The sequence below is a fragment of the Silene latifolia genome, chromosome 5 (genome assembly GCF_048544455.1).
Source record: "Silene latifolia isolate original U9 population chromosome 5, ASM4854445v1, whole genome shotgun sequence".
In the NCBI taxonomy this organism is placed as follows: domain Eukaryota; kingdom Viridiplantae; phylum Streptophyta; class Magnoliopsida; order Caryophyllales; family Caryophyllaceae; genus Silene; species Silene latifolia.
Window position 1 is genome coordinate 29286088 of NC_133530.1, and position 16283 is coordinate 29302370.

The 16283-nt window shown below is 39.5% G+C and overlaps 1 protein-coding gene across 1 annotated transcript; it reads right to left on the minus strand.

Annotated features, from left to right (window-relative positions):
• Positions 1 to 551: 551 nt before the first annotated feature.
• LOC141657154 (uncharacterized) lies at positions 552 to 5820 on the minus strand. The gene is made up of 8 exons (XM_074464295.1): positions 5744 to 5820; positions 4199 to 4890; positions 3937 to 4123; positions 2934 to 3855; positions 2215 to 2333; positions 1424 to 2091; positions 1218 to 1333; positions 552 to 1126 (listed from the first exon to the last, which is right to left on the minus strand). The coding sequence occupies exons 1-8, from the start codon at positions 5754 to 5756 to the stop codon at positions 817 to 819; spliced, it is 3027 nt and encodes a 1008-aa protein (XP_074320396.1). The 5' UTR covers positions 5757 to 5820; the 3' UTR covers positions 552 to 816.
• Positions 5821 to 16283: the final 10463 nt, after the last annotated feature.

Genomic DNA, 16283 nt, shown 5'->3' on the forward strand with positions numbered 1-16283 from the left:
TATCCGTCACTTTGGAGTGACGGATACCATTTCCTCTCACAAATGACCCAAATAGAGGAGAGATGGAAGCACATGGGGGTGCCCCCACCTTGTCCCCCCTATCCGTTTTGTGAGTGGCATTACCCGTCACTTACTCCGACCCGTCTTCAACAAGACTAACTGTATCTTATTACAGTTTATCCTTATTTCCAAGACCGAATTGAAGACTCCTAAACAAAAGAGACATCGCGAGATTCTTGATTAATTTGATTCTTCTCATAGGCGGCTAAATTTTACAAAATGTCTAGTAATATCAAAGATACACATTTTTAACTGACCTTTATTATTATTCATTTTCATTGGTCTCTAATATGGTAGATTTCTAAGACTCGACGGAAGACTCGTGAAAACAGACACACGCTTACACAATAGTAGGGAAGCCCTCTTGATTAATCTGATTCTCGTACGCGCTGCTTCTCACACCAAATTAAGTCAGCCTAAGATCTCCCAGGACACTACTCGATGCCGTGCGTTTCTATTCTATTGAAACAGAAGACGTAGGATAAGGCAAATTGAACAATGGCAAGGAGTGTACATTTCTTTCTTTCATTCATGAAATACAATCAACAAAGGCAAGGAATGTACATTTCTATCTTTGCGGAATACAATCAACAGCGCATCCTTCCTTTAAAAATGGATGCATGTTGATTGAATGGATACAAATGGGGTAAATCTCTCAGAAAACAGCTTATTGCTGATATGAGAGAGCTTCGACAAGTGGTTTCACATTTGATGGCTACCCCTAAACTACAACTACCATCTTCAAAGAAAGAAAAACTAAGCAATTATGTCGGGAATTACGCAATTATGCAAGGCAGATGTCGGCTTGTTGCTTAAAGAAGAAAACATGGTCCTCAGAATATCAGATGTAGCTGTACTGGAAGCAGGATGCGCACCTTTGACTGATTCTTCATTGTTCTTCAGGAAAATCTCCGCACCATTTGGATGAAGCTGAGTTAGCGAATGAACAACGGTCATTGAGAAGGTGTTGTGCTTCGAAGAACTTGCTCTATGTAGACTAGCCGATAGTCGTTGTATGATGCTTCTCACCCCAGGATCGTCGTATCCACGTGTTTCAACGCCTAGCCTGAAGAAAATATAACATATAGCCATATAAATATACAGGTAAAAGGAAAGATGTGGAAACCTTCTAAAATAACATTCCAAGAGATACCCACCTGCCTAAATCACCCAACAGTGTGACAACAGCAGTCGACATGATACTCTCAGGATCACATGATTCCACCGTCTCAAACAGTTTTGACACAACTTTGTCACATACCCAACCCCAGCTCTGCAATAGTGGAAAGTAAGACTACTCGTCAATGAACTTAACATTAAACAGAGACAATATTTAAGAAAATGAAATGAAAAAATGGATTACCATATGAGTAGCAAGCAACTCAAGAGCTGACAGGATAGCAACTAAGAAACGTGAATCGAATGTATCAGCTTGATTATGGGGATCTGTAAATGCTTGCATTTCTTCTATTAGCTTAGATGAAACGTCATCCAAACAAATAGATCTGTCAGCAAATGGACATTTCTCACATGGAAAACAATGTTGCAAGGTACCATCATCTGGTTGGCTAGTCCCATTAATTGCCAAAGAACCCTCCAAGGACGCCACTATAACCTTTACTGCTTCCATGACTACATGGTAATTACTAATGGTGAAATACTCTTCACCACAAACATAAGCAAATGTATGGAGAATCAACAATGTCATTAAACAATCCGCTCTTCTCATTCCGATGACTTTAAGCGAAAATTCACAAATTGAATCAACGAGACCAGCTGCTGCAGAGATAGATGCCAGTATTAAGCTCCCTGCTACAACCATATTGGTTGACGCCAAACTGAAACGTAAAACATTGCTCTCACCCTGGTGCAGAATCTCAATATTCGAGTCGCCACAATTTAAGGTGTCAGAGGTCAAGCTACTCCGCAACAGAATTTTCTTGTGAAGTAAAAAATTCTCACTTAAGCTGAGGAAGTCACTAAGGCAGCAAACTTTTGCAAAGAGGTGTCTTCTGTCCATGTTCAACAAAACTGTGACAAAATAACCTATGAATCAGAAATCAAGAAATAACCTGGGTTCTAAGATTATAAAAAGTTAATGAAAGGAGGCATCAAAGTTACAAAACAAAAAAGATTAATAGAGAAGAACCACACCTGATTGTAGATTTGCACATAAGGTATCCGACAACAAGCTCTGAAAGTCCACGAATTTAGTACATGACGCACTAGCAAAATTGAGTAATAAAAGAGAAAAAAAGACGCAAATCATTTCCCTGAAAAGTGAAAAAAGACAGATTAGCAGGTCAGCTTAATATTAACAAACCAAACCGACATGAAATTTCAATTGAACAATGCAGTTATAATTGATAGAATTATGAACGGTTGAATATTATTGAATTGCATTGCATTGTTTACGATTCATGAATACAACTTATATACTAGAGTACAGGGCTACGATTCTAGGGTTACATAATTAGAAAATATGGAAATCGAAATATACAGAAGATACAGAAAATATACGACGCTAGAACTAGGAAATATTTACGATAAACGACCTAGCTAAATATATTACAATAACTTGAATTAGGAATAAGATATATTCTCTATAATAATTGCAGAGGGAACAATCACAGTGACTTGGTGATGGGAAAACAGCTTCAGACGTAACATAGTAGAAGACGATATAAGCAATTAATATGTATAAGCAATAAGCAATTAATATGATTCTAAATCATTTTTTTATTGATTTGTGAAAAGCCAGCCTGCTCTATGACGTATAACAATGAAAACCCCCATAGTTTAACGACAATGTCATGAGAATAATACCAAAATGTACCGTATCATTAGCAAGAATACAGACCACTTGAGGTTACCTGGAAACAAGATCTTGTTCCGAGACAAGAGCCAGTAGAATGTCTTCCACCAACCAAGGTTTTTGCAAAGATGAACGTAAACGAGCCATACAAGTTGTAGTAGAACAGAAGATCCTAGTTATACAACCAATATCTTCCATATCAGAGTAAACAACACAGAATTTTGGGATCTTGTCGTGTTCCCCATTCAAATCAGTAGCAATGTTTCTAGCACAGACAGGCATACCTAAATTCTGCATTTCAACCTCTTGGTCAAAATTGTGCGGTTCAATATCCGGAAGTGTAGGAGACAAAGGCCATTGCAGTGCCATCCTAAAATGTTCCTCAGCAATTGGATCATCCAAATCAAGCAGTTTCATGTAATTCCCATTCAAATGTTGCTCAAAACTTACCAAATCTTCTAAATCAGGAACTACCAGACCACTTCTATGGGATTTGTTAGGCTCAGAAATTTCGTTTCCATTCAGCACAGTGGAGTTGTTGACTTGCTGAAGAACTTGTTGTGGTTCATTTGTTGCCTTCTTTTTCTCCCCAGATAGATCAAAATTGCCAATTGCATAAGCATTATTGCCAGTAACTAATAAATTTACCTTCTCCATCTGCTCTTTCATAGGTGGAACTAATACTTTACCCAAACCAAACAAATTTGTCTCTGCATCCTGGTTGTTTATTTTATCTTGTGACTCCACACATCTGACAACTTCGGATTCGTCAATAATTTTCCTCCTCTTTTTGACATGACCAGGCTCAAATTCAACAGGGTTTATGCTATTTTCAGCAACTGTAGCAATTCTTTCGCGGTCATTCCATTTGGCAATTGTTGTTTGCGGGACAGGATCTTTAATTGCCAATCTTGTCAGTGTTGTCGGAGTGCAAGCTGCTCTTTCCTGTGAGCCCAGCAACTGTTCATCAGAAAAAGATGCTGTGTTGGAGTTAAGAGGAGAACTTGCTAAGATATCACCATGAGAACCTCCTCGCAGAGGATCCAAGTTAATCTTCATACCTGAGGGTGATTCCATGGGTTGCTCTGCATCAACAAGTCTAGAATTTGGCTTAGGACGACATGATGTATCCCTGGACGATAAGCTGGACGGTCTACGCTCAGCGTCACAACAGAAATTGAGTTGGGGCAGGCCACAATCAGGCGTCCTTCCAGGCAACTCCAAACCTCCAGCATTTAGACGCCGTTTCTGCATGTATTCAGATGATTAGATATCAACCACTACGAAAGATGGAGGACAGAATTTAAACCACATATTCAATACCTTGTTCATATGATTTCTTGCACCAAATGTGTCACTCAACATATCCATTTGATACAGCAAACTTTGGAAGTCCTGTTTTACATTATGCAACTCCTGTTGTGAAGCATTTTTGAGGTCTTTCTCTAACTTAGCAACCTCTTTGTAATGCTTTACCCGTTTCTTCTCAAATTTTAATTGTTCTTGTAAGAAGCTGACTTTTGCTGATATCTGCTTGTTGAAAAGCAATTCAGTGGGAGTACTAGATGCTCCAGCAAGATCTCTACATTGTTTAACTTCACATAACTGGATCTCCACATCTCTTAGTTTTTGTCGAGCATTTTCTAGCTCCTGGACCATCTTGTTACTTCGACTCTCTTCTTCCATGGCTCTCTTTTCATTTTCTGTAGCGATCCTTGCTTGTTCTCCCAATTTAGACTTCAGAGCATCAGCATGATTTCTCTCGTTGGCTAATACCAATCTTTCTTCATCAAGCATGACATTTACCTTCTTGAGGTCCACCTCTAAACTCTCAATTCTGTCTCTACCGCATTGAAGATCCTGCGATAACTTATCAGCAAGATGCTTCTCCTCCATGGCCTTCTTAGCATTAGCTTCTGCGGCCTTTTTCAGCTCTTCCTTCGCAGACAAGTTCAATAAAAGAAACAACTCCTCAAAAGTCGCTGCAAGGGACCCAGCATGTCCTGTACACTCCCCTGCAATAAAAAAACAAACAAATAACGTCGGCCGACATTTCGGCATTATGACAGTGTAAAATGGACAAATCCAAAAAAAGAAACAACCTGCAAAGCAAAACAAGGGCAATCCCGCCCAAACCCAGCCAAACAAAAACAATCCACAAAAAAAAACACAAAAAACGACTCGCCCTTCTTTTCAAGCAAAAGACGAGTCAAAACAACCACAACAAAAAACGGCACCCCAAGACCCACACAAGGTCCGCCAACAAACCAAAATGCATTCCCAATGCAACAGGGAATTTTTCTACGGCTCATAAAAGGCAATTTATACGCCAATTTTAGCACAAACCGGTCAAAATTCAAAAGCGACCGCAAAAAGGCAAACGTGATTTCATCAAGCCTCAAGGCGACCTAAACTACCAATAAGGTCCATTTCAAGGCAAACTGACTCAATTCAAGCCCAGACAGACGCTTATTTTGTCAGACATAAGACCGTCACAAAAGGCAAAAATTCCAATTTTGCCCACAATACCCAACAAAGGTCCACAATGGCAAATACGGTCTTTCCCGACTACAATGCAACCTAGTGGGACCCATTATCCAAGCAAATAAACTTGGCATTGCGAGATGAGACGGTTTCTCCACCTCACTCACGTTTTTCGAGCATAGGGAGCGGGAACGGGGACCAAAATGCAAACTAAAAGCACCCCTATACTCCTAAACAGGTTTCTAACCTAATGCAATCATCAATTTCACTCGAAATGGGCCCAATCAAAAACGCCCAAATCAATTTTCTAGGGTAAAATTTTCGCCCTAATTCAATCTATCAAATGACCAACAAATTTAAATGGATTCAAGAGGAAATACGTACCTTGAGATGACATTGATGATATCGGCGCAAATGAAAGCAAGCTAAAGGACCAACAATGGCGTTTTTTTGGTTTGTTTCGTGTCAAAGGTTGAAGACGAGTAAGAAATGGAATGCAACCAAACCTCGCGTCTTTTACAGAAAAATAGGGAAGCCCCTTTGTTTCGCCAGGTGGCTCGCGCCTCAATCAGGCGTTCCCTGCTCTTTCAGCGAATTTTGGGCTTTGGCCCAATTTCCACATAACAAACTTCAAATTTTCATTGACGATATTAAAAGATCGTCATTTTCTCAAATACAAAAACAAATAGTGAAAATTTAAATTCGCTATTTTCGAAAATTTCAAACAAACGGCGTTCAAAACCGTCATTTTCCCTTCGAAAAACAAAATAATAGTGAAGATTCAAAATTCACTATTTCCTCAAGATTCAAACGACGAGAATTAAAACCGTCAATTTCAAAAATAAATGGTGAAATCAAAATTCACTATTTTCCTTCAAAAACTTTCAAAAATAATAGCGAAAATTCAAATCCGCTATTTCTCCGAATTTCAAACGACGGCAATTAAAGCCGTCAAATTTTAAAATAATAGTGAAAACTCAAAATTCACTGTTTCTTCAAATCTCGAACGACGGCAATCAAAACCGTCATTTTCAAAGCAATAGTTGGAAATTAAATTCCACTATTTTCACCACACATGTCAACGACGGCACATAAACCGTCACTTCAAATAATAGTGAAGATTCCAAATTCACTATTTCCTTCACATGTCAACGGCGGCACATAAACCGTCACTTCAAATAATATTGAAGATTCCAAATTCACTATTTCCCTCAAATGTCAACGGCGGCACATAAACCGTCACTTCAAATAATAGTGAAGATTCCAAATTCACTATTTCCTTCAAAAATGTCAACGGCGGCACATAAACCGTCACTCCAAACGTGATAGCAAAATTCAAAATTTGTTATTTCCTTCAAAATTCGAACAAGGCGGCGATCAAAACCGCCACTTCAAATTCAAAAACAACGAATAGTGAAGATTCCAAATTCACTATTCCTTCAAATGTCAACAGGGGCTTCCTCGCGGAACCCGCTCATCTCAAAAACAGTGATAGTGAAAATTCGAATTCACTATTTCCACGGCGGCATCATGAGTTCGCTATTTTCAAAACAAGCCCATTTGACGCGGCTATTCCCACGGTCCATTAACCGACCGCCCCCATGGCTGCCGAGCCTTACTACGCATCGCGGCTGGCGAGCCCTCCTCAGGCATGCACCATGGCTGGCGAGCCTTACTACGCACCACAGCTGGCGAGCCTTACTACGCATCGCGGCTGGCGAGCCTTACTACGCATCGCGGCTGGCGAGCCCTCCTCAGGTACGCACCATGGCTGGCGAGCCTTACTACGCACCACAGCTGGCGAGCCTTTGTCCGCAAACAAGATACAACTCAAGGACATATCCCGAAAATGCCTCGGGTACAACTCCTTATCACAGCTGGCGAGCCTTTGTCCGCATACGCGCAAGGACATATCCGAAGATGTCTCAGGTATGACTCCTTCTTATGGCTGGCGAGCTTTTGTACGTAGTCTAACGGACTTTAAATGACCCGCACTGATAGTCGACAGACTCTAAACTGTTCCCGACGACAGGACCTTGGCTCGTACCCTCGAGTCGCCTTGGCGTCGCCCTTCCCGACGGCAGGTCCTTGGCCCGAATCTTTTCGAGCCGCCTCGACGTAGCTTGGGTCTCCAGGTTGTAATCTCCGATTGACTGGGGGCTCTACTTGACTTTCGCCCTGTCCAAGCCTCAGTCAAAGTGGGGGCTCTGTAGATACCCAGTATCTGCTGAGACTCCAACAAACACCCGATGATTATCAGACTATAACATGCTTTGGAATCGCGGCGTTTGATCGACAGTTTGTGTACAACTTTACGTCGGAAAACTTAAAACCATTTCGAAAACGAAACATTTCAAAACATTTCAAAAATACCTGGAGTGTTTAATGCACGACGACGGGGTCGCAATGACACTAACTAGAGTCAAAACCGACACCGGACCAAAAACCGACTCAAAATTCAAATCCCGACTCCAACAACGAGTCAAACCGAGTCAAACACAAAAAACAAACCATTTCAAACCTTCTATGCTAAGATTTCCCGGATTCATGAATGGCCAAGTACCTAACATGTGACTACAAATCCTAGGATAGAACAAATCATGATTGCTCTTGTGTGAAAGCGACAAGACAACTCGAAGACCCGCGGCGTGGCTCGCGCCTCTTTGAGCAGCCCAGGTGGCCACGTCGCTCAAAACTCACACAACCACTCATTTCCCTATAAATACCCCTCAAATGCCCCCATTTGAGAACTCACGCGAGTGTCCGCCCCCTCTTTTCTCCCTTAAAATTCTCGACTCGACTTCTTAAGTCACAATCCGACGCGTATTTACGACCTACCGATCGTAAATACAAGCCTTACACATTGTTTGGTACCGTCATTGTGCATTAAATCACTTGACCGACCACTTCGACCACTACACCATCACTAATCTTAAAACACTCTTTTTACTTACCAAAACGGTTTTAAACAGAGTTTTTTCCGACCAAACGAGTTGTTACACTTACGTCGGCCACTCGCCATAACCAAACATGTAAGTATGAGGGTGTAAAAATCCTTCTTTTATCATGTTTTTATTTGCTTCATGACTATAACATGCTAAAACATGCATAACATGAACCTAAACATGGGATAAACGAGCCAAAACTGATTTTTGGTCTGAGACAGAAGCCCCTTGGCTCGCCGGTTTTCCCGCGCCTAAATGGGGTGTCCAGGTCAGAACTCAACCGTGTTTGTTCTCGTCTTTCCCCTTTAATCCATTTTCATATTTGTAATCGGTTTTTACCATTTCAAATATTTTCGAACCTTTTTATTTTATTTTATTTGTTTTAACCATAAAACACTTTTCACCCTTGGTTCCTCATACCATGACGGTTAAATTCGTGTTTCGGTGATAATATTTGGTTAATGACATTTAAAAGGTATTTAAAGCCTTTTATTTCATCTCTTTACATTTTGGGAAGGTATTTTAAAGCATTTCATCATTTCTTTACATTTTCAAAATAAGCATATTAGTCACCAACACAAACTCATCCTTGGTTCTACATACCATGCCAGATTTTAACCCGAGTACGATGATGAGTATCGACTAATTATATTCAAATAAACTTAAAACAATTAGTTCATAATTATTTTCAAAACTATCCATGTCAAGCTTGTCAACTCGAACCCGGCACCGAATATTCTCAAAATAATGATGATTATTCGAGTCTCGTTCCTCAAATCAACAAATACGGTCTAAACGACCCTTTCAAATCAAATCGGGTCAAATACCCATTTTTCAACACGTATTCTAAACGTTTTTCAAAAGGTCAGAACACGGCATATAACCGTAGGTTGACCCGCGCTTAAAACAGGCCTTTCAATTCTCATTTTCAAAACCAGGGGAGGCCCCTTACATCGCCCGGGTCGCGCCTCATGTAGCCGCCGGTACGGGGCTGTTCCCTTTCCAGCATTAGTCTAGGACGATCCCGACTCCGGTTAGCCCGGATATAGGACGGATCAGATGACTATTTACTCATTCAAAATCATATTTGCAAAATGCTTTATTAAGACAAATGGATCACGTTATGCACCATAAACCTAATACGGTAAATGGATGTTTAATTTCCGTCTTGCATGCAAATCAACCATTAATCCAATTCGACATCTTATACTTGATACTTGGATTAAATCAACCGACTTAGAAAGCTCTCACATGTTAGGTTTAAATTATTGGATGCGCATTCATGCATTTAAACCGTTTTATCAACTTTTGCATTCAACCAACCAAGACCGATCAGTAGAGGCCACTACCGCGGGCGGGATTGGGTGTCTGATTAAAGGGCTTCCCAATACGTACCTTCACCTCTTACTCAGAAACTTTGGATAGTGGACGCCATTATCCAGGGCGTACGAGAGTCATTCTAGAGATAGGATGCTAAAGAGGGACGATTCCTTATCTTTAGTACCTATGTCAAAACACCGCTTTTTGCCTTGATTTGACCTAGGTATAAAGTGGATTCGAACGGGTTCCAAGCATCCCACAAATGCTTGGTGGCGACTCCGAACATGTCTAATCGTTTCGAGACCCTTACCGAGACGAAACCGACTGATCTAAAACGATCCGGTCTAAAGCATTTTTACGCCGCCGAGCGTGGCTTTCAAAAGACCGCTGCATGTCCACAGATCGTCTGGGCCTGCAGATGGCTACATCCACAGATGAATTAACAAAACATGTTCCAATTACAAAAATACTGCTTTTTTAACGAAAGTTACACACTTTCTATTTATGGTATTTAATATTTAATTAATAACTAGCCTAACAACACACAAACTAATACCAAAAGGTATTACTTTTTTTTTCAATTTGTTTTTTTTTTGGTAAAGAGGGATTGGAAAATTTTGGGTAAGTGTACTAGTTTTAAACCCGTACAAAATTGCATAGGTGTGGAATTTAAATATTAGTATCATTACCAATTTAAAAAATGATTTAATTTTGTTTGAAGACATAATTGAGATTTTAAGTTGGAAGTATAATTACAATTGCAATTAAGAGATCGTAAATGTACATAAATAATATATACTCCGTATATCATTATGTTTCATTGTCAAAGTGCTCTATGAAGTTTTTTTTTTTTTTTGGCAGCCGAAAAAGAAAGTTTTATACAGGTGGCATTTGACTCATTTGATCAAATGCATTTATTTTTGTAAGAACATAACCTAAGACAACAAAGTAGCTACAACGGCTAACATCAGAGTATTGATGGCGTACGGCTGATTGCATACAGAGATATTCTTCAACATCCACATCATTTATGAAGGGACATATAGAGCTGACCAAAGATCATATCTTTACTCATCTTTACTGACAAAACTTCGAATAAATACCTGCAACAAAACACAAATGTGTCTCGAAGATTCATCCCCTTGGGTATGATAAACAACATCTGGAGACCAATGAGACCCTTGGACCATCAAGAATGAGCAAAGTGCACTTACGCCACTAGGACGTAGAAGCAAAAGGCGGAATACAGACCAAGATCTGCCTCCAGAGAAGAGAAAACTCCTACACTTTGGAAAACAATCCCAACGGACAAGAAACTCGTAGCCTAGAAAAGCGAGTAAGTATATAGCCAACGATATAGTAAGCAATCCCCTAACCAAAACCATCTCAAAAGGTCGGAGCGAGATGGGCATAACACAAGCCGTATGTAATGTTATAGTCGTAATTATTAACCCCTACTAATATGACAAACTATCCTCCCAAAGGCTAAGAGACAGGGCACCCTTAGCCAAGGAACACCCCCCCCCCCCCCCTACACACACACACACAATGATTAAGGGACAGGACATCCTTAACCAATATGAGTTTATTATTTGAAGTAGCAAAAAACACGATAAACAAGAAGTAAGTGTAATACCACAGTTTTCTGGTCATAGATTACTCGGTTGAGTAGGCCATACTCGGCCGAGTAAGACGTCGAGTGCGTTTTGGCAGACTACTGTTTGGGTGCACTTGACCGAGTTGTGAGGAACTCGGTCGATTAGGGCGTACTCGGTCGATTAGGGCGTACTCGGCCGGTACTCGACCGAGTACACGGTCTAACGGGTTATATTCTGCGGTTTTGATTAAAATGATTAGAGGAGTATAAGTATCGCTTAATCAGTTTCTAAAACATAGTTTTTTACAAAACCTAAACTACGTTCGTTGCTCCTATAATCATCTTCATCATCTCCAAGCAAGGGCTGATCGATCGTGAGTCCTTGTATCTCATTTCTCGTGTCGATTCCATTGGTAAGTCTCTAGCGTTTTCTTAATCAGTATATGGTGGTCAATAGTGGTTATGTAAACCCTATATTGGGTTAATTTGGGGGTAGAAATTGATTGTGATAGTTTTGATTAGTATTGTTTATTTACCATTGTTGTAGGTGACGATGTGGTACTTGTTGTGCATTTGTATGATTGGCTGTAGTATAACAGATTGCGAAAAGGTAGGATTTCCCTACTCAGTTGATTGTGTAATTGATTATAAGATGTGATGTTGATCGATTTGTTGGCATGATTATTATTGTGATTGAGATTGTATTGTTGATTGGTTATTATTGTGGGACCATTTTCGGGAGATGGTTCCAACCCCATGTTCGCCTCTTGTGGCTCCCGTCATAAGGGGGATATGCACATTAATGATCTGGGTTCACTCGTGGCGATGAGAGGGGATTTGGTGGGCAAGGTTGCGACCCCCCCACTGGCGGTGTGGGTTTCCCGTTGCGATGGGAACCTGGCAGGGCTACACACTTTGGTGTGTAGTCGGTTACTGGTTACTATTGGAGTTTGGAGGATGGTTGCTACAGTTTGGATTGGATTGGATTGTATATATATGTGATTTCTTATTTTGGTTATGCAGTTGACTGACCCCAGGGGCGGAACCAGAAACAAAATATATCTAGGGCTGGATTTAAATATAGTACAATTGATAATTTTTTTTTTTTTCGTTTGAAAATACTTCGTACAATATACTATTCATATGGGTCCTAAAACGATAAGTTTATGTAATATATAATTTAAAGAACTTTATTATTGTAAAAAGGAAAAGAAAATACTAAATAAACTTTTTATTCAGGTGATGCTTACTCAAATCAGCTTTAGGAGCTACTTCTATTTTTCCAATATTATTCTAAATTTTATTATTGCAAAAAAGAAAAAAATATTGTCGGAAATTTTATTTATCTCTTGGTAAAAATGTTATGTAAATTTTACAATCAATAGTAAAGGTTATGAGAAGAAAAATAATTAAGATGACACACAAATTTTATTATGACAATAGAGTAGAGATTTTAGAAGATATACATTAACCAAAAGTAAAATACGGAGTAATAAAAATGAGCATGATAACGAGTTATTAACTGGCCTAGAAGTAAGATAATAAAAAGGGGAGAGATAATAAAATTCCCTCAAAAAAAAAAGTAAGATAATAAAAAGAGGAGAGATCAATGATAATGGGCTATTAATTGGAGGAAGAAGCAAAAAATATTAGCAATGGGAGTTGAACTCTAGACCTTATACACTATAAGAGTTTTATATGCTACTCCTAGTACCATTATGCCACCAGACATACACTGCAAATTTGTATACATAGAATTTTATTTATCTAAAACAACTAGGGCTATAGCCCTAGTAAAAATGCCCTAAATCCGCCCCTGACTGACCCCGATTATTGTTTTCAAAATTGTGGTGATCCATTCGGGGATGGTGAGCAATTGATTTAGCAGGTATTGGATGTGGATGTAGCTCACGGGATATGGACGGGACAGAGTCATTACATGTCTTGTAGTTCTAGCTTCCACTGAGTTTAGATGTTATCACTACTTTGGTTTTATTGTATGCCTTTTTGGATTTTTGAGACTTGTATTTCCTTTCTCGTTAAAGTTAATTATTGAACTTGTTTCATTATGGTAACTATGATGCATATTTCCTCGGAAAATCGAGATAGTAGCACTTCTATATGCTAAGGTGGTCCTTGTTAAGACACTTTGGTATATGGGGGGTGTTTCAGTAAGCATTAGTTAAAGGTGATTCCCACCGCATCCGATCCAAACCAACAACACTGTCAAACACCCGACTCCACCATACCGCACACATCTGAAACCGAGAAAACCCCAACCTTTACCTCACACCTACAAAGAAAGCGTCGGACTCAACGAACTCACCGAAACCAAGACCGACGCAACCGATCTAGCTGACACCAAGAAGCCAACAACAAACCCCTGAAACCAAACAATACCTCCCAGGACCATCAGCTTACATGAAAAAAAATCCATCATTAGAAACGCACAGACATACACTAAAGAGACCAGAAAAAGGAACTAATATGTGGGGGATGAGGTGAGAGGAATGGAAACACCAAATCGACCCGAATCCACGACCACTTAAACCACAACTACGCAAAACAGATGAGCTATACTCATCAACAACAACGACAAGGGACAACCGAGATTAAAGAAAGGTAGAGTCTTACCAGGGGTGGGGGAAGGGGAAACACCCTTGGGCATTGCATGAAAAACATTCAATGACAAGGCATAAAATCGTAGGAAAGAAAAGACAGAAGAACAAACTAGGCAAGCAACCGTCACGGCCGTCGGATGGTCGAGCAAGAAAACGTGCTCCGTCAAGAGGGACAAAAGGTGGGATCAAATCGGAAGGGAAGAATCAAGATATGAGATGTGACAAATTGCCAGAGATAGGCCTTGGGAGGACCCCATTTCCGATGATTGGGTAAGAGAGGCGGGGAAGCACTGTGTGGTAAGAGGAGGTGGCGAAGCAAAGAAGGTTGATTAGGGTTTTTTGTTTTTTTAGAGAGAAAGGAGAGAAAAAAAGTTTAGAGAGACAAATGCCAGAGTAATCAATATTCCAAGTGCTCTATGAAGTATGATTTCCTTTTGATAATTAAATCTGAGTTCCTATTTTGGCCTCTTAATCGAGTGGCTGAGTAAAATCTGGGTAATATAAAATTAATTATAAATTCCAACCACGCCATTTATCATATAAATAATTCTTTCAAAAAAAAATATAGTGAAAACTCTTATACAACCGTGCTATATGGGATAATAGATAACAGATACATAGGTCAGTTTAGGGGTCTTAAAGAAACGAGACAGTTTCACGAGCAACTCGATATCGGCTCGGTCAAAGCTCGGTCAAAATTCGGTCCGTGTGAGCTCTGCTCGAGAGCTTAACGAGTCAAGCCGAGCAAAAGGAAGTTCGACTTGAAAAGCTCACGAGCGGCTCGAAGTTGTGTGAATAGATAAGATATTCCTCATATTTATAAAAATATTTTATCATGCGTATATTTTTCTATCATACATATCATATTTCTCACTGATTTGCCAAATATTTTTATATATAACCTTCGAGCCTTGTTATTGAAAATATTGGAAGAAAAAAAATCAATAAATTAACAATTATATATGGGCTCGATTTAAGCTCGAGTTTGGCTCGAGCTCGCGTTAAAACTCGCAAGCTTGATAACGAGCAAATTTTTTTCAAGCTCGGGTGTACTCGAGCCCGAGTTTTGGTTCTTTAACACAAGCTGAGCAAGGCTAAGCTCGGGCTATGATACCTATCGTCTAGTACCAAAAATAAATACCTAAAACAACTAACAGTAGCTAGTGAAAGTAGGGTCGATCTCCACATGGAGACTATTATATCTATCTGCTATTTAAGTCTGTCACGGTAACAAACAGGGGTTTTGAATTGGTTTTCTAAACTAAAAGGATTAAGGTAAAGAGAATAAGAGCAGTAAAAGCAAAGAAAAACAAAGTATGTGATCAGATAAAGAGAAGTATTATAGGATGTCGGTTCACCATGGTAGTTAACCAATTCAGTCATAAATAGCTCAGGCGGTCTAATGTGAGAAGGGTATAAGAAAGGTGCTCTCGGTCCACTTTCTGCCCTAAGATACAACTAACTTAACTCTCGTCCTCATTAGTGTAGGACTGTAGTCTTACTGTTCATAACAGGTCTATTCATTCCAATCTCTCGATCTAGGTCTGAATTTAACCACGTTAACAGATTTAGAAGCGTGCACTCAACTAAACGATTACAATTATATTGTCATAAAACAGTTCTCACAACTCAACCATCTAATCTACTCATAACTTCATTTATTCACTACCATGGCTCCCTTAATCCTAGCATAAAGGGATTTAGCTACTCATAATATTGATGGAATAAACAACAACGATATATGAATTAGAAAGAGACATAATATAAGAGCAATAAAGATGAATCATAAACTAATAATAACAATAATTAAACAGAAATTAAGAACAAAGATTAAAAAAAAGCAAAGAGGAATTAAATTAAGAGTAAAGAGTGAAGAGGGATTACAAGCTTGAGATCCGAAATTAAGAGCAAAGTAACGTGAAAAAAGAGAAAAGTATAATCTGCTTAAGATTAATTAGGGACTGATTAAGGAGTAAAAGTTGATACTTAAACCTAATTACGTCTTCCCTTATATAGGGAAGATATTTATTAACTAAAACAAGATATTAAATAAGCTATGCGAAATAAAAATCCCGTGTTAAATAGCAAGTTACTCGATCGAGGGATTTGAGACTCCTCGATCGAGTAATATCCCAACAATTCCACTCGATCGATCAAGTATAGTCCTCGATCGAGTAAACTTCAAAAGCTTCATTTCGATTGAGTACAGCAGGGACTCGATCGAGCTTCCTTGACCACCAGAACCTCTCGATTGAACAGAAAACCATTCGATCGAGAACTTAGCCAATGAACCAGCTTGACACTTCGTTTGGTTAGCTTCCGAATACTTCCTTCTCGCTTACCGAAGCACGTTAATTCTGCTCAAAACCTTCCATCTCCATAAATGCATGCTGAGGGGACTGGATAAGGCACAGTTTCACTACTTTCGGGTCCGTTCCTGC